Source organism: Apium graveolens, chromosome 8 (genome assembly GCF_009905375.1).
Source record: "Apium graveolens cultivar Ventura chromosome 8, ASM990537v1, whole genome shotgun sequence".
Taxonomy (NCBI): domain Eukaryota; kingdom Viridiplantae; phylum Streptophyta; class Magnoliopsida; order Apiales; family Apiaceae; genus Apium; species Apium graveolens.
This window is the reverse complement of record NC_133654.1, coordinates 137,843,401-137,863,178: the sequence shown is the minus strand read 5'-3', so window position 1 is coordinate 137,863,178 and position 19,778 is coordinate 137,843,401. Positions and strand designations below refer to the sequence as shown.

The 19,778-nt window shown below is 37.0% G+C and overlaps 1 protein-coding gene and 1 non-coding gene across 2 annotated transcripts; both read right to left on the bottom strand.

The window, feature by feature from the left end:
* Positions 1-15,564: 15,564 nt before the first annotated feature.
* On the bottom strand, positions 15,565-15,927 carry LOC141680024 (uncharacterized). Its single transcript, XM_074486359.1, has one exon. The coding sequence runs from the start codon at positions 15,925-15,927 to the stop codon at positions 15,565-15,567; it is 363 nt and encodes a 120-aa protein (XP_074342460.1).
* Positions 15,928-18,985: 3,058 nt separating this feature from the next.
* Positions 18,986-19,092, bottom strand: LOC141681732 (small nucleolar RNA R71). Its single transcript, XR_012559157.1, has one exon. It is a non-coding gene; the product is annotated as a small nucleolar RNA R71 (small nucleolar RNA).
* Positions 19,093-19,778: the final 686 nt, after the last annotated feature.

Below are 19,778 nucleotides of genomic sequence, written 5' to 3'. Positions count from 1 at the left end.
TAATCGGGACATTGTAGGGTAGAAGGAGTTTATTGTACGGTAACTATTCACTGAATAGGTTCTTGGTATTCTTAGCAGTGAATTCATATTATCCGGATAGTCACGATATGCTGAGAAGTATCCCTCACGATGTAGAATAAATGTGATTAATTAATTAATCATATTTAATAAATTAGAGAATTTATATAAATAATGATAAAATAGTTTTATTATTATTTATTTCTACTACCGGCTTAATATTGAACCTACAGGGTCACACCATAAAAAGAGAATGATTTAATGGTGGAGGAATTAATTAATAATGGCTAATAATAATTTATTTATGAAATAAATAATTAATTGGAAAATTTAACAATTGATTAAATGAGATTTAATTGATTATAAATTAATTAAGAAAAGTTCTTAATATTATTAATTAAGGATTTAATTTTTGGAAATTAAATCAAGAGAGAGAATTATTTCTAAAGTGTTTTAGAAAAAGGATTAATAATTAAAAGGTGTTTTAATTATTAATGAGAATAATAAATGGGATAATAATAATATTATTTATGGGAAAATTTTAGCTGAAAATTTTGCCTATAAATACACTATTATAGACCCTATTTTATTCTAACCCACATCAAACCTGAAAACCCAAAAAGTTTGGAAAACCCAACTCTCTTCACCTCCTTCATCCTCCTTAACATCGTTTTCTTGGTGGATACCGGTGGAGTGCTTCACACTTGAGGAGCAACTGCTATGGATCTCTGATCGTTGTCTCCGAATTAATTTAAAAGGTTAGATTCGATCCCTCAAATTTTTATTCACAATTTATATGCTTTTATTTGAATTTTATATGTGTAAAAGTGTTTTTCCATGCCCCCGCTGCATTTAAAATCCAACAATGGTATCAGAGCATAGGTTGTATGCATATAGATCTGTGGTAAAAATTTCAGAATTTTCTATGCTTGTATGAATTAATTATGATTTTTACAAGTTATATCATGGATTAATTTTGTCTGATGAGAAATCGTTTCTCAGAATACTTTTGAATGTTTATCTGGGTTCTACAAGTGTTGTAAATCGTCTGGGTATTTTTTTCATAATTTTTTGATGTATAGATTTTTTATTATGAATTTTTGAAATTCTTGTAATTAAATTCGTAATTAAATAAGTATAAATATATGTATATAAAGTGTATATATATATGTTTGTATATATCTGTACTGTTATCTGTGTTGTCTGCTATTGTTGCACGGAGAAAGAGGAGAACAGGCGGCGGCACGGGTATCGAGAAAAGGCGGCTGCTGCAGAAAAACAAAAAAAAATTAAAAAATAAGGGTGTCACGCATTCCGGAAATGCGTTACACACCCGTGGCGCATTCGCGAAATGCGTTACACCCTTTAATGGCTTAAAAGGGGTGTAACGCATCACCGGAATGCGTTACAAGGCTTGTAACGCGTTCCTGTAATGCGTTACAGCCCGTCTGTTGATTTTAAAATTGATTTTCTGGGAGTTTCGTAACTCTGTTTTGGGCGTGCAATATACCGTTGGATTCGTTTTTCCGAGACGGATCTAATGGAGTGATCAATTTTATTTTATATAAAAGTTTTGAACTGTTTGTATTTCCATGATGTGTTTTAAAGCTGTTTTTGACTGTTTTTAATTGCTTTTAAATGCTTCATGTGATACATAGAGATGTATAATGCTTAGACTAATGTGCTAGATGATATAACATGCCTACCTTGATGTTTATTCATGTTGATATATGTGATATATGCTTAGCTTATCATGCGATGATAGATTTAGGTGAACTTAAATGAACATAAGGCGTTTGTTAGACAACCTAGTATAGTGAAATTGTTTCATAACCTTAATAACAATATTATGAATACAATCATGAGATTTTTGTGTTTGTGAAACATGTAATTGAATATGAATTTTCGATATGAGAGAAAGGATGATTCTGTCAACAACAGATTTCTATCTGTAAGAAAGGGTTATTAAGTGACGCTTCTTGACAAAGCTCCACCCGATCTGGGAATCATCTGATTATTGATTATTGATTTGAAATATTTAATTTAAAAGGAAGAATTTCTTTATAATATGATTATGATTGTAACGTAATATAATCCCTCTAAAATTAAATAATATCAAGTAGTAATTGGCCAATGACACAACGGGCTTGTGTCGGTCATAGCCTTTCAACATGATAGAAAAGTAGTTCTTATTTTTGAATCATTGTCGGTTCGTGCTACAGCCGAGGGCTTTAATTTTGAAATAAGAAATACTTGTCTATTACATAGAGGTGTGTACATTGAATAAGAATCTAAAGGTCGGTACGTGCTACAACCGTGGGCCTTTGGGGACTGATTCAACTGTACGGAATGTTGGGTTAGACTTGACTTAGAATATTGAGTTTGTCGTGCTATAGCCGAGACTCAATTATTTAAGAGGCTAAAGTTTGATTACGGAATAACATGAGATGTAATTGACAAGAGTTGTCTGCCTATTGAACATTACATGGTGGTTCGTGCTACAGCCGGGGTCGTGTAATGGAATGTAGGATCCCTATTCCCACTAGCATTATGAATGCTTAATTTTTCACGTAGGGGGTTGAATAAATTAGGAAAACTAGTGGGAGCCACTTATGAATAAAGACCCGATTTATATAGTGTTTTAAAATAAAATCGAATATTTTCTAAGTGTTGTTATGTGTTTATCATTTACAGATTTACAATATAAATTATGTCTTCTACACTATCACTCAGGAGCATACTAGATGCTCACAAATTGGCTGGTCCTAATTATGCTGACTGGCTTCGAAACTTGAGAATTGTTCTCAGGATTGAGAAGCTGGAATACGTGATTGACTCACCAAAGCCTACTGAACCTGCTAGCGATGCGCATAATGATGAACATGTTGTGTATCGTAAGTGGATAGATGATGCAAATGTTGCTCAATGCATCATGCTAGCTTCCATGAACATTGAGCTACAGAAGCAACATGAGCATATGGATGCTCACACTATCCTCATGCATCTACAAGAGTTGTATGATGTGGCGGGGAGGGCAGCTCAATATGAGATATCGAAGGAGCGATTCGGTTGTAGGATGTCTGAGGGATCATCTGGGAATGGCCATGTACTTAAGATGATAAATTTCATTGAACGTCTTGGACAACTTGGTTTTGCCATGGATGGGGAGCTGAGCCAAGACTTGGTCTTGCAATCGCTTCCGAGTTCGTTCTCGCAGTTTGTTGTGAACTTTCACATGAATAAGTTGGATGTCAGCCTGCCTGAACTCCACAACATGTTGAAGACTGCGGAATCGAATTTTCCCCCTAAGAAGAGTTCTGTTCTTCTAATTGGTGAAGGTTCCAATCCTAAGAAAAGGAAGAGGAACCCTTCCAAGAAGAAGAAAGTAGGTGAGAAAATGCCGGTTCCACCAAAAGCTGAAGACCCCAAGAGCAAAGTTGTTTGCTTTCACTGTAACAAGGTGGGACACTGGAAGAGGAACTGCAAGGTTTACCTTGCAGAATTAAAAAAGAAGAAGGGTAGTGAGACTATCGCTTTTGATTCAGGTATGTTCATGATAGAAGTGAATATGTCATTAAATCAAATTTCTACTTGGGTATTAGATACCGCCTGTGGTTCTCATATCTGCAATTGTTGCAGGGACCAAGGAAAAGTAGGACTCTTGAAGAAAAGGAGGTGATTCTACTGATGGGAAATGGAGCAAGAGTTGCTGCTGACGATGTAGAATCATTTCATTTACATATGCCTACGGGCAAGACTATTGTTTGAAATAATTGTTATTTTGTTCCCTCGATTGTGAGGAATATTATTCCCATGTTAGACTTGGCTGGATTTTCATTTATTATTGAGAATAATGAATGTTCTATTCTTAGAGATAATATTCTTTATGGACGTGGTACTTTAAATAATGGTCTGTATAAATGTGACATAATTTACTTCAGATTGAACAAACTAATAAAAGAAAAGGGATGATGAAAATCTCACTTCATAGTGGCACTGCAGTCTCCATTTAGTGGACATGGAGAGAGGGCTGCAGATTTGCTAGGAATGGTACACACAGATGTATATGGACCAATGTCTACGCAAGCCATGGGTGGATTTTCATACTTCATTACTTTCATAGATGATAGATCTAGATTCGGATATGTGTTTGATGAAACACAAGTCTGAAGCCTTTGAAAAGTTCAAAGAGTATAAGTATGAAGTGGAGAAATAACCAAACATAGTAGTATAACTCTTCGATCAGATCGAGGTGGTGAATACTTTAATGGAGTGTTTCTAGATTATCTTAAAGTAAATAGTATAGTCTCCCAGTGGACGCCTCCAGATTGGTATCTGAAAGGAGAAATCGAACTTTGTTAGACATAGTTCGGTCCATGATGAGCTATGCAAATCTTCCAATATTCCTATGGGGTTATGCATTGGAAACCTCAGCATATTTACTGAATAAGGTGCTTTCCAAATATGTTCCTCAAACTCCATATGAGATATGGAAAGAAAGGAAACCGAGTCTTAAACACGTTAAGATTTGGGGATGTCCGGCTTATGTCAAGTAAGTTGACCCAAATAAGCTAGAATATCGATCCGTAAAATGTAGTTTTGTGGGATATCCTAAAGAGACTTTAGGGTATTACTTTTACACCGATCATCGGGTGTTTGTATCCAGACATGCTACCTTCTTGGAAAAGGAGTTTATCCTTGAAGGAAACAGTGGGAGCAAAATTGAACTTGATGAAGTTGAAGAAGCACAAACTACTACGGATCAAGTGGAAACACCTGTTCTGACTGAACAATCTTTTGTGGAACAGCCCATTCATAGATCAGGGAGAATGTCTCGCCAACCTGAGAGGTATTATGGCCTTGTCATTGAGAATGACAATGAGTTGTCGATCATTGATGATGACGACCCTGTGACGTATAATGAAGCTATGAGTAGTGTTGACTCAGAGAAATGGCATAGTGCCATGAAATCCGGAAAGAAATATATGTATACGGGATACAAAAGAATGATTAGAGCAGATGGCCAGGTGGAGACCTTTAAGGTCAGGCTTGTAGCAAAAGAATTCAAACAAAGGCAATGGATTGACTTTGATGAAACCTTTTACCTGTAGCCCTGTTAAAATCAGTTCGGATTTTGCTTGCGAATGGTGCTTACTATGACTATGAGATCTGGAAATTAGCCAGATGGTTTTCTTTCCAAGAGAAATGAAAACCTAGTGTGTAAGCTGCTGCAAACCATATGTGGTTTAAAGCAGGCTTCTCGAAAGATGGAACATTCGTTTTGATGAGACAATCAAAGAGTTTGATTTTATCAAAAACGAAGATGAACCATGCGTCTACAAAAGGGTTAGTGGGAGCGCGGTAACATTTCTTGTATTGTATTGAAATAGAGTTGACACACATAATAATATAGCAGACCCACTCACAAAGCTACTTTATGAATGTCACTTTGACCGTCATAAAGACAAGATGGGTATTAGATACCAGAGTGATTGGCTTTAGTACAAGTGGGAGATTGAAAGGAATATGTCCTAAGTCCAATCATGTATTAGGATTTAGGGATAACTTTTATGTAATCTGTTTTGATTTCATTGATATTAATAAAGACTTGTTTTGTTTTTATTACGGGCTTTATCTATTTAAGTGTTTAAATAAGATATACCATAGTTTAGAGTAAAGCTTTTTATGGATTATGATGAGATCATAATAGTGAGACCTAAAAAGATGATAACTCTAAACTTAAATAGTTCCTGGTCATAGGATTACTAACTGGTAATTAATAATCCGTAAAGATTGGTACATACTATGCTTGCTTCATTATGAAGGATGTCTGTTCTCATAGACATTTGTGTGGTGACACTATAGCTAGTATGTAGGTGCTTATTATGGAATAAGTTCACTGAACATGACTCGCACAGCTGAACAACTGATGGAGTTCACTCACGTGTCTGCAGTTGTTCACATAGTGATAGTTATACAAGTATCCTTAGACTTGAGGTCATCATAGTCATCTTGTGTACACTGAACTATGCTTTGGTTTAGTTCTTAGTCTCCAGGGACAATTATTAGGGCTCTTCTGGGTATAGGAATTTGTACACGAAGATAGTGTATGATCAATAAAGGATCTACCCCTTCCAGTGAGGGAAGCGAATGTTCAAGGCTGATCCACTTATGCTAGTTCAGGAATCTCTGGCCAGAGTAAATGAAATTAGAAAGGAGTTTCTAATTTGTATAGAACTACGCATAGTAAATGGTAAGCAAAGTGATTGAATTAGATAGGCTTGACACGAGATCCATGCCTTGTATTTAATCGGGACATTGTAGGGTAGAAGGAGTTTATTGTACGGTAACTATTCACTGAATAGGTTCTTGGTATTCTAAGCAGTGAATTCATATTATCCGGATAGTCGCGATATGCTGAGAAGTAGCCCTCACGATGTAGATTAAATTTGATTAATTAATTAATCATATTTAATAAATTAGAGAATTTATATAAATAATGATAAAATAGTTTTATTATTATTTATTTCTATTACCGGCTTAATACTGAACCTACAGGGTCACACCATAAAAAGAGAATGATTTAATGGTGGAGGAATTAATTAATAATGGCTAATAATTATTTATTTATGAAATAAATAAATAATTGGCAAATTTAATAATTGATTAAATGAGATTTATTTGATTATAAATTAATTAAGAAAAGTTCTTAATATTATTAATTAAGGATTGAATTTTTGGAAATTAAATCAAGAGAGAGAATTATTTCTAAAGTGTTTTAGAAAAAGGATTAATAATTAAAAGGTGTTTTAATTATTATTGAGAATAATAAATGGGATAATAATAATATTATTTATGGGAAAATTTCAGCTGAAAATTTTGCCTATAAATACACTATTATGGACCCTATTTTATTCTAACCCACATCAAACCCAAAAACCCAAAAAGTTTGGAAAACCCAATTCTCTCTACCTCCTTCCTCCTCCTTAACATCGTTTTCTTGGTGGATACCGATGGAGTGCTTCACACTTGAGGAGCAACTGCTATGGATCTCTGATCGTTGTTTCCGAATTAATTTAAAAGGTTAGATTCGATTCCTTGAATTTTTATTCATGATTTATATGCTTTTATTTGGATTTTATATGTGTAAAAGTGTTTTGCCATGCCCCCGCTGCGTTTAAAATCCAACAATGGTATCAGAGCATAGGTTGTATGCATATAGATCTGTGGTAAAAATTTCAGAATTTTATGTGCTTGTATGAATTAATTATGATTTTTACAAGTTATATCATGGATTAATTTTGTCTGATGAGAAATCGTTTCTCAGAATAATTTTGAATGTTGATCTGGGTTCTACAAGTGTTGTAGATCGTCTGGGTATTTTTTTCATTAATTTATGATGTATAGATTTTTTATTATGAATTTTTGAAATTCTTGTAATTAAATTCGTTATTAAATAAGTATAAATATATGTATATAAAGTGTATATATATATATATATGTTTGTATATATCTGTACTGTTATCTGTGTTGTCTGCTGTTGTTGCACGGAGAAAGAGGAGAACAGGCGGCGGCACGGGTATCGAGAAAAGGCGGCTGCTGCAGAAAAAAAAAAAAAATAAGGGTGTCACGCATTCCGGGAATGCGTTACATACCCGTGGCGCATTCGTGGAATGCGTTACACCCTTTAATGGCTTAAAAGGGCTGTAACGCATCACCGGAATGCGTTACAAGGCTTGTAACGCATTCTTGTAATGCGTTACAGCCCGTCTGTTGATTTTAAAATTGATTTTCTGGGAGTTTCGTAACTCCGTTTTGGGCGTGCAATATACTATTGGATTCGTTTTTCCGAGACGGATCTAATGGAGTGATCAATTTTAGTTTATATAAAAGTTTTGAACTGTTTGTATTTCCATGAAGTGTTTTAAAGCTGTTTTTGACTGTTTTTAATTGTTTTTAAATGCTTCATGTGATACATAGAGATGTATAATGCTTAGACTAATGTGCTAGATGATATAACATGCCTACCTTGATGTTTATTCATGTTGATATATGTGATATATGCTTAGCTTATCATGTGATGATAGATTTAGGTGAACTTAAATGAACATAAGGCGTTTGTTAGACAACCTAGTATAGTGAAATTGTTTCATAACCTTAATAACAATATTATGAATACAATCATGAGATTTTTGTGTTTGTGAAACACGTAATTGAATATGAATTTTCGATATGAGAGAAAGGATGATTCTGTCAACAACAGATTTCTATCTGTAAGAAAGGGTTATTAAGTGACGCCTCTTGACAAAGCTCCACCCGATCTGGGAATCATCTGATTATTGATTATTGATTTGAAATATTTAATTTAAAAGGAAGAATTTCTTTATAATATGATTATGATTGTAACGTAATATAATCCCTCTAAAATTAAATAATATCAAGTAGTAATTGGCCAATGACAGAACGGGCTTGTGTCGGTCATAGCCTTCCAACATGATAGAAAAGTAGTTCTTATTTTTGAATCATTGTCGGTTCGTGCTACAGCCGAGGGCTTTGATTTCGAAATAAGAAATACTTGTCTATTACATAGAGATGTGTACATTAAATAAGAATCTAAAGGTCGGTACGTGCTACAGCCGTGGGCCTTTGGGGACTGATTCAACTATACGGAATGTTGGGTTAGACTTGACTTAGAATATTGAGTTTGTCGTGCTACAGCCGAGACTCAATTATTCAAGAGGCTAAAGTTTGATTAGGGAATAACATGAGATGTAATTGATAAGAGTTGTCTGCCTATTGAACATTACATGGCGGTTCGTGCTACAGCCGGGGTCGTGTAATGGAATGTAGGATCCCTATTCCCACTAGCATTAGGAATGCTTAATTTTTCACGTAGGGGGTTGAATAAATTAGGAAAACTAGTGGGAGGCACTTATGAATAAAGACCCGATTCATATAGTGTTTTAAAATAAAATCGAATATTTGCTAAGTGTTGTTATGTGTTTATCATTTACAGATTTACAATATACATTATGTCTTCTACACTATCACTCAGGAGTATACTAGATGCTCACAAATTCACTGGTCCTAATTATGCTGACTGGCTTCGAAACTTGAGAATTGTTCTCAGGATTGAGAAGCTGGAATACGTGATTGACTCACCAAAGCCTACTGAACCTACTAGTGATGCGCATAATGATGAACTTGTTGTGTATCGTAAGTGGATAGATGATGCAAATGTTGCTCAATGCATCATGCTAGCTTCCTTGAACATTGAGCTACAGAAGCAACATGAGCATATGGATGCTCACACTATCCTCATGCATCTACAAGAGTTGTATGATGTGGCGGGGAGGGCAGCTCAATATGAGATATCGAAGGAGTTGTTCGGTTGTAGGATGTCTGAGGGATCATCTGTGAATGACCATGTACTTAAGATGATAAATTTCATTGAACGTCTTTGACAACTTGGTTTTGCCATGGATGGGGAGCTGAGCCAAGACTTGGTCTTGCAATCGCTTCCGAGTTCGTTCTCGCAGTTTGTTGTGAACTTTCACATGAATAAGTTGGATGTCAGCCTGCCTGAACTCCACAACATGTTGAAGACTGCGGAATCGAATTTTCCCCCTGAGAAGAGTTCTGTTCTTCTAATTGGTGAAGGTTCCAATCCTAAGAAAAGGAAGAGGAACCCTTCCAAGAAGAAGAAAGTAGGTGAGAAAATGCCGGTTCCACCAAAAGCTGAAGACCCCAAGAGCAAAGTTGTTTGCTTTCACTGTAACAAGGTGGGGCACTGGAAGAGGAACTGCAAGGTTTACCTTGCAGAATTGAAAAAGAAGAAGGGTACTGAGACTACTGCTTTTGATTCAGGTATGTTCATGATAGAAGTGAATATGTCATTAAATCAAATTTCTACTTGGGTATTAGATACCGCCTGTGGTTCTCATATCTGCAATTGTTGCAGGGACCAAGGAGAAGTAGGACTCTTGAAGAAGAGGAGGTGATTCTACTGATGGGAAATGGAGCAAGAGTTGCTGCTGACGATGTAGAATCATTTTATTTACATATGCCTACGGGCAAGACTATTGTTTGAAATAATTGTTATTTTGTTCCCTCGATTGTGAGGAATATTATTCCCATGTTAGACTTGGCTGGATTTTCATTTATTATTGAGAATAATGAATGTTCTATTCTTAGAGATAATATTCTTTATAGACGTGGTACTTTAAATAATGGTCTGTATAAATGTGACATAATTTACTTCAGATTGAACAAACTAATAAAAGAAAAGGGATGATGAAAATCTCACTTCATAGTGGCACTGCAGTCTCCATTTAGTGGACATGGAGAGAGGGCTGCAGATTTGCTAGGAATGGTACACACAGATATATGTGGACCAATGTCTACGCAAGCCATGGGTGGATTTTCATACTTCATTACTTTCATAGATGATAGATCTAGATTCGGATATGTGTTTGATGAAACACAAGTCTGAAGCCTTTGAAAAGTTCAAAGAGTATAAGTATGAAGTAGAGAAACAACCAAACATAGTATTATAACTCTTCGATCAGATCGAGGTGGTGAATACTTTAATGGAGTGTTTCTAGATTATCTCAAAGTAAATGGTGTAGTCTCCCAGTGGACGCCTCCAGATTGGTATCTGAAAGGAGAAATCGAACTTTGTTAGACATAGTTCGGTCCATGATGAGCTATGCAAATCTTCCAGTATTCCTATGGGGTTATGCATTGGAAACCTCAGTATATTTACTGAATAAGGTGCTTTCCAAATCTGTTCCTCAAACTCCGTATGAGATATGGAAAGAAAGGAAACCGAGTCTTAAACACGTTAAGATTTGGGGATGTCCAGCTTATGTCAAGTAGGTTGACCCAAATAAGCTGGAATATCGATCCGTAAAATATAGTTTTGTGGGATATCCTAAAGAGACTTTAGGGTATTACTTTTACACCGATCATCAGGTGTTTGTATCCAGACATGCTACCTTCTTGGAAAAGGAGTTTATCCTTGAAGGAAACAGTGGGAGCAAAATTGAACTTGATGAAGTTGAAGAAGCACAAACTACTACGGATCAAGTGGAAACACCTATTCTAACTGAACAATCTTTTATGGAACAACCCATTCATAGATCAGGGAGAGTGTCTCGCCAACCTGAGAGGTATTATGGCCTTGTCATTGAGAATGACAATGAGTTGTCGATCATTGATGACGACGACCCTGTGACCTATAATGAGGCTATGAGTAGTGTTGACTCAGAGAAATGGCATAGTGCCATGAAATCCGGAAAGAAATATATGTATACGGGACACAAAAGAATGATTAGAGCAGATGGCCAGGTGGAGACCTTTAAGGTCAGGCTTGTGGAAAAAGAATTCAAACAAAGGCAATGGATTGACTTTGATGAAACCTTTTACCTGTAGCCCTGTTAAAATTAGTTCGGATTTTGCTTGCGAATGCTGCTTACTATGACTATGAGATCTGGCAATTAGCCAGATGGTTTTCTTTCCAAGAGAAATGAAAACCTAGTGTGTAAGCTGCTGCGAACCATATGTGGTTTAAAGCAGGCTTCTCGAAAGATGGAACATTCATTTTGATGAGACAATCAAAGAGTTTGATTTTATCAAAAACGAAGATGAACCATGCGTCTACAAAAGGGTTGGTGGGAGCGCGGTAACATTTCTTGTATTGTATTGAAATAGAGTTGACACACATAACAATATAGCAGACCCACTCACAAACCTACTTTATGAATGTCACTTTGATCGTCATAAAGACAAGATGGGTATTAGATACCAGAGTGATTGGCTTTAGTACAAGTGGGAGATTGAAAGGAATATGTCCTAAGTCCAATCATGTATTAGGATTTAGGAATAACTTTTATGTAATCTGTTTTGATTTCATTGATATTAATAAAGACTTGTTTTGTTTTTATTACGGGCTTTATCTATTTAAGTGTTTAAATAAGATATACCATAGTTTAGAGTAAAGCTTTTTATGAATTATGATGAGATCATAATAGTGAGACCTAAAAAGATGATAACTCTAAACTTAAATAGTTCCTGGTCATAGGATTACTAACTGGTAATTAATAATCCGCAAAGATCGGTACATACAATACTTGCTTCATTATGAAGGATGTCTGTTCTCATAGGCATTTGTGTGGTGACACTATAGCTAGTATGTAGGTGCTTATTATGGAATAAGTTCACTGAACATGACTCGCACAGCTGAACAACTGATGGAGTTCACTCACGTGTCAGCAGTTGTTCACATAGTGATAGTTATACAAGTATCCTTAGACTTGAGGTCATCATAGTCATCTTGTGTACACTGAACTATGCTTTGGTTTAGTTCTTAGTCTCCAGGGACAATTATTAGGGCTCTTCTGGGTATAGGAATTTGTACACGAAGATAGTGTATGATCAATAAAGGATCTACCCCTTCCAGTGAAGGAAGCGAATGTTCAAGGCTGATCCACTTATGCTAGTTCAGGAATCTCTGGCCAGAGTAAATGAAATTAGAAAGGAGTTTCTAATTTGCATAGAACTACGCATAGTAAATGGTAAGCAAAGTGATTGAATTAGATAGGCTTGACACGAGATCCATGCCTTGTATTTAATCGGGACATTGTAGGGTAGAAGGAGTTTATTGTACGGTAACTATTCACTGAATAGGTTCTTCGTATTCTAAGCAGTGAATTCATATTATCCGGATAGTCGCGATATGCTGAGAAGTATCCCTCACGATGTAGAATAAATGTGATTAATTAATTAATCATATTTAATAAATTAGAGAATTTATATAAATAATGATAAAATAGTTTTATTATTATTTATTTCTACTACCGGCTTAATATTGAACCTACAGGGTCACACCATAAAAAGAGAATGATTTAATGGTGGAGGAATTAATTAATAATGGCTAATAATAATTTATTTATGAAATAAATAATTAATTGGAAAATTTAATAATTGATTAAATGAGATTTAATTGATTATAAATTAATTAAGAAAAGTTCTTAATATTATTAATTAAGGATTTAATTTTTGGAAATTAAATCAAGAGAGAGAATTATTTCTAAAGTGTTTTAGAAAAAGGATTAATAATTAAAAGGTGTTTAATTATTAATGAGAATAATAAATGGGATAATAATAATATTATTTATGGGAAAATTTCAGCTGAAAATTTTGCCTATAAATACACTATTATAGACCCTATTTTATTGTAACCCACATCAAACCCGAAAACCCAAAAAGTTTGGAAAACCCAATTCTCTCCACCTCCTTCCTCCTCCTTAACATCATTTTCTTGGTGGATACCGGTGGAGTGCTTCACACTTGAGGAGCAACTGCTATGGATCTCTGATCGTTGTCTTCGAATTAATTTAAAAGGTTAGATTCGATCCCTCAAATTTTTATTCACGATTTATATGCTTTTATTTGGATTTTATATGTGTAAAAGTGTTTTGCCATGCCCCCGCTGCGTTTAAAATCCGACATATAGGGGTTATGAGCTTAACATCGATGCTTCATGTTTTCAAAACATGGAAGTATACATTCCTAGAACTTTTCTCTACCTCTGACGAAGCAAATTTAGATAACGCATCTGCCTTAGCATTTTCCTTTCTTGGGATGTGCTCAACATGGCATTCATCGAATTGAGTCATCACAGCCCTAACTAGGCGAACATACTTATCCATTGTTTCATCCCTTGCTTCAAACTCTCCCTTGACCTGGGATACGATAAGCTTGGAATCTCCACAGACTTTCAAATTCTTAACCCTCAATGTTCCTGCCAAGTCAAGGCCAGCTATCAGTGCTTCATACTCAGCTTTATTATTTGTGGTTGGGAAGTCTAACTTCATAGCATACTCAATCAAGAATCCATCTGGGCTTTGTAATACAAGCCCTGCTCCACTTGAATTTGTTTTTGATGCTCCATCAAAATAAAGAACCCAATATTCCTTCTCTTTAACTCTTTCTTCTTTGTCTCCTCCATTATTTTCTGTGTCTTGGGGTATATAGTCTCTTCCTGCCCCCCGACTTCTTGGTTGGATATGGTACACTCCACCAAGAAGTCAGCTAATGCCTGAGCTTTTATTGCCGTCCGTGGCTTGTATTTGATGTCAAACTCTCCCAGCTCTATGTCCCATTTAATCAGCCTCCCACTAGCTTTAGGACTATGAATGATGTTTCTTAACGGCTGGCTGGTTAACACTTCAATTTTATGAGCTTGAAAATAGGGACGCAACTTCCTCGAGGCCATCACCAAGGCAAGAGCAAACTTTTCAATAGTTGAATAATTTAATTCAGCTCCATGCAGAAACTTACTAACATAATATACGGGTTTCTGAACTTTAAGTTCCTCTTTAACCAACACGGCGCTCAAGGCGCTTTCTGAAACAGCCAAGTACAAATAAAAGGTTTCATTCAGAGCCGGCTTGGCTAACAACGGAGCTTGAGCCATATATTTCTTTAACTTTTCAAATGCCTCCTGGCTTTCCTCAGTCCATACGAAATCTTTAACCTTCTTTAAGGATTTAAAGAAGGGAAAGCACTTGTCTCCGGATTTGGAGATAAAATGTCCTAGAGCTGCAACCCTTCCCGTGAGTTTCTGAACATCCTTTATGGAACGTGGTGGTTCCATATCTAGGATAGCCTTTATTTTATCAAATTTAGCCTCAATTCCCCTCTTGGAGACCATCAGGCCCAAAAACTTTCCGGATCCCACTTCGAAAGCACACTTTGCCGGATTTAGCATCATTTTATGATATCTCAAGACCTCAAAAGTTTCCCTCAAATGGGTTATATGGTCAGTCCTCACTAGACTCGTGACTAACATGTCCTCGACATAAACTTCCATAGCGTTTCCAGTAAGATCCTTGAAAATCTTATTTACCAACCTTTGATAGGTGGCTCATGCATTCTTGAGACCAAATGTCATAATAAGATAACAAAAAACACCAAAGTAAGTAATGAATGATACCTTTGGGATGTCATCCTTATGCATCTTGATCTGATTGTATCCACTAAATCCATCCATAAAGCTCAGCATCTCATGACCAGCAGGAGAATCTATCAATGTATTTATCCTTGGCAACGGGAAGCAATCCTTTGGGCATGCATCATTTAGATCAGTAAAGTCCACGCACATCCTTCACTTTCCATTAGCCTTCTTCACCATTATAGGGTTTGCCAACCATTCCGGAAACTGTACTAAGAGCTTCTCTACTTCTTGCTTAATAGCTTCTTGCCTCTCTGGAGCAAAGCTTCTTTTCTTTTACTTCACAGTCTTTCGATTTGGATCCACATTCAGCTTATGAGTGATCAGCTCTGGGTCTATGCCTGGCATATCAGCTGCCGACCATGCGAACACATCACTATTCTCTTGTAAAAACTTCACCAATTTCCCTCTAAGGGACTCCTCTAGTGATGCTCCAACCAAAGTCACTTTCTCAGGGTCCTCGAGAGCCAAAGGAATTGGGACCAAGTCTTCTGCTGGCATTCCTCTTTTCTCATCATTTTCACGGACATCTAGATCTTCAATAGGCAGAACCTGCCCCCAGCTCCATCAGCCCTAAGGGAGGCCACATAACAGCTCCTTGCCATTTTTTGATCTCCTCTTTCCTCCCCAATCCCTTCCCGGGTGGGGAACTTCATCACCGAATGGTAAGAAGAGGGGACTGCCTTAAAAGCATGTATTCCCGTTCTCCTCATAATCGCATTGTAAGTTGATTCGGTCATTACTACTACAAAGTCTATAATTTGTGTTGCTTGTTTTGGTTCCTGACCTATAGTCATTGGCAGCTTAATTATCCCTTCCACGGGGCACTCCACTCCAGAAAATCCGTATATCGGCATATTAGTCGGGGTTAACTGAGAATCGTTGTAACCCATCCTTATAAAAGCATAATGGAGCAAGATGTCCACTGAATCTCCATTTTCTACTAGGACTCTCTTCACTGGGCTGTTGCCTATTATCGGTGTTATGACCAACGGATCATTGTGGGGAAATTCCACACCCTCTCCAAGTCAGAATCATCAAACGTCATTGTTACTCATGTCATAGCCCACTTTGGGGCTTCTCCAACAATATGAATGACTTCTTTAGTGTATGCTTTCCTTGAACTTTTTGATGTTCCAGCAGCAGTTGGCCCTCCGAATATTATATTTATCACGGGTCCTCGGGGTCGTGGTCCTTCAGAAATTGCATTAATCACCGGTCCCCTTGATGGGGGATTTCGCCCCTGATCATCCTGATCTCTTCTACGATCATCAAAGTTCCTACTTTCACTATTATTCCTATCTCCTCCATCTCCAGTATACTTGTTTAGCCTTCCCTTTCGAATGAGGAATTCTATTTCATCTTTTAGTTGTCTACACTCATCGGTATCATGACCAGCGTCCTTGTGAAATCTATAATACTTGCTTCTATCTAGCTTAGTAGGATCAGCTTTCAATGGTTTAGGCCAATGGACTTCTCTATCTCTTTCAATTTCTATTAAAATATGACTTTAGGAGCATTTAGTTTATATATTCGGTGAACTTTTTCCCACGTCCTCCCTTCTTCGAGGTTGAATCATTATTTTGCTCAGCTCTAGAATACTTGTCCTTAGCGTTATACTCCACATCATTCTTTCGCTTCTTACCACCAGGAGACTCATTATTCACTATTGTCTTTCTCATGCTTTCCTCCACTTTGATATACTTCTCGGCCCTATCTTGGAGCTGCAACATGCTCTCAGGGGGGCGCTTGGCTAATGACATCCTGAAACACTCATCTCTAGTCCCTTGTTGCAGCGCTATCATAGCTACTTTATCGTCAAGATCTGGAACCTTCAAGGCTTCTTTAGTAAAACGATTCAGATAGTCCCTTAAAGACTCTTTAGTTCCCTGCACAATGCCCATAAAGGACGCTGAACTTTTTTCATGCACTCTCCTGATAAGTGGATTTTATATCCACTTATATTACAAGCTTAAATTGGTGTTTTTCACTCAAGTTGTTGGTATTTTGATGTGTTTTTGTGTTATTGCATTTAAGGTATCAATTATATGAAAAAAAATGAGCTGTTAAAGGAAATATGATAAAAAGTGATCAGATTTGGAATCCAAGGCCATTGTGAAGTTTTAGAGAATCTCGTTAGCTTCGCGTGGGCAGTTGAATCGCCTAATTCTGACGAGTAGAACTCAAGTTATGGCCAAAACAAGATTCATCAGGAATTTTTCCAGACAGGAGCTGAGCGCCCGCCCAGGAGAGCTGAGCGCCCGCCCAGGAGAGCTGAGCGCCCCCCAGGAGAGCTAAGCGCCCGCCCAGAGAGCTGAGCGGCCGTCCAAGGCGCGACTGGTCGCTGATTTCGCTGAAAAAGCCTTTTTTGAGTGGAATTTGACGATTTTAAGGGTCCAGGTCCACTAGGGGCATATATATACTTAAAAAAAAGGTTTTCATCATCCTGGAAGATTGGGATACCAAGGAGAAGACCTAGAAGCACAGAACAACTCTGAAAAAGAAGATTTTGTTTTCAACTTGTGATTCTTTGAATTAGTTGTAACTTTGGATGCTCGTTTTCATTCTTGTTGAACCTAGATCTCATTTATTCGTACTTTAATTATTATTCAGTTTATTAAGACCTTGTTGTATACCATGCTTTTATTGGAATCCATGGTGATGATGAGTTCGATTATGGGCTAATCGTTGTCATGGGGTTCTAGCGGATTTACTTATGGATTTCAATGGTTAATGGTTTCGATATCTTGGTGTGTGGTGATTGATTGATATCCTAATATTGGTTGTGTTTATTCGTCTTATGTGCGTAGCTAACATATAAGATAGCGTGTTAATCTCTATTGAAGCGACAGTGAATATAGAGGTTTAGAACTTGCCATGCTAGCATAGATTCATGTATGTGTATGCATGATTCGTAGGTAACTCTAACCATTTTACTTGCCCTATGTAATCATTATGGATAACTTGTGCTTAAACCATTATGTTGTCAAATTCTATAGACATATAGGGTCTCAATATAATTGGTGCCTATTCAGCTTCTATCTCTTTTGTGGATGTCTGGTAGAATGGTACTCGTGCAACGAAAGTTGGCGTTTATCAATTTCGTGTTATCTGATTAGTGTCATCACCATCACATGCTAAGGTTAAGAACAATAAGGCTATTGAATGAAGTAGTAATGATGTTAGGATCCCATGTTTATCATATATAGTAATTCAACCTCAATTCTCTTAGTTAATGTTAATCTCTTAGTTTAATAAAAACCCAATTTGTTATTTGTCTTAGCATTGAGCGATAACCATACATTGTTGCATAGGTGCATAAATTGAACTTAACCTAAACCAGTCTCTATGGGAACAAATCTGATTTATACCTTATACTACTTGCAAATGCGCATACTTGCGTGAATATTAGCGCGTGTTTTCGCCCTAACAAGTTTTGGCGCCGCTGCCGGGGACTCGGTGTTAATTTTTAGTTTATGTGCTTGTCATCAGTGGTCGTTAAAGTTCACTGATTCTTTTACTTTCACGGTTTATTTGTTTGTGTTTCAGGTACTCATTACAATGGGAGATCCAGCAGCACAAACGAAAGCCTTGATGGATTTTTCTCAACCCAAGATCAATGACATTCAATCTAGCATTATCCGGCCAGCTATCACAACTAATACCTTTGAGATCAAGCCTGGCATAATTCAATGGGTGCAGAATTCAATCCAGTTTGGGGGTTCTCCAACTGAAGATCCCAATATGCACATTAGGGACTTTATTGAGATCTGCGACACCTTCAAGTTCAACGGTGTTTCTGAAGATACTGTGAAGCTGAGGCTGTTCCCATTCTCTCTGAGGGACAAGGCTAAGAGCTGGTTACACTCTCTACTAGCTGGTTCGATTAGTACTTGGGAAGATCTTGCTCAGAAGTTTCTTACTAAATTCTTCCCTATGGCGAAGACAGCTGCAATCAAGAATGCTCTTACTCAATTTGCGCAGCAATCAGGAAAATCTTTATATGAAGCTTGGGAGCACTACAAGAAGATGCTTAGGAAGTGTCCTTATCATGGAATGCCTGATTGGATGATCATCAATTATTTTTATAATGGGTTGGGAGCACAATCCAGACCCATGCTCGATGCAGCAGCAGGTGGAGAATTTTGGGCAAAGAGCTATGAGGAAGCTTATGATCTAATTAAACTGATGGCTGCTAATGAATATCAGTATCCAACCCAGAGATTTCCACAGGGCAAGGTAGCAGGAGTTCTTAAAGTGGATACAGCTACGGCTATCACTGCTCAACTAAAGGCGTTTTCTATGAAGATCGATTCTCTAGCAAACTATGGTGTTAAGTAGATAATTAGTGTTTGTGAGTTATGTGCAGGTTCTCATGTGACGGAGCAATGCGCTATATCTAGTGACACAGCTCAGTTTGTGAGCAACTTTCAAAGACCGCAGCAACCAGTTCCAGACACTTATCATCCTGACAACTGGAATCATCCTAACTTCAGCTAGAGCAACAATCAGAATGTGATGCAACAGCCGTTCCAGCAGTTTGGAAATAAGCTATTCAACCCTCCTGGTTTTCAGCAACAACTCCAACTTTAATAACAAACTCATGATGCAGGTCTATCTTCGAATGAAAAATCTGAATTGGAAGAGTTGAGGCTTATGTGCAAAAACCAGGCTCTTATATGCCAAAGCCAGACTATTTCTATCCAGAATCTGGAGAACCAAATAGGGCAAATTGCTAACGCCT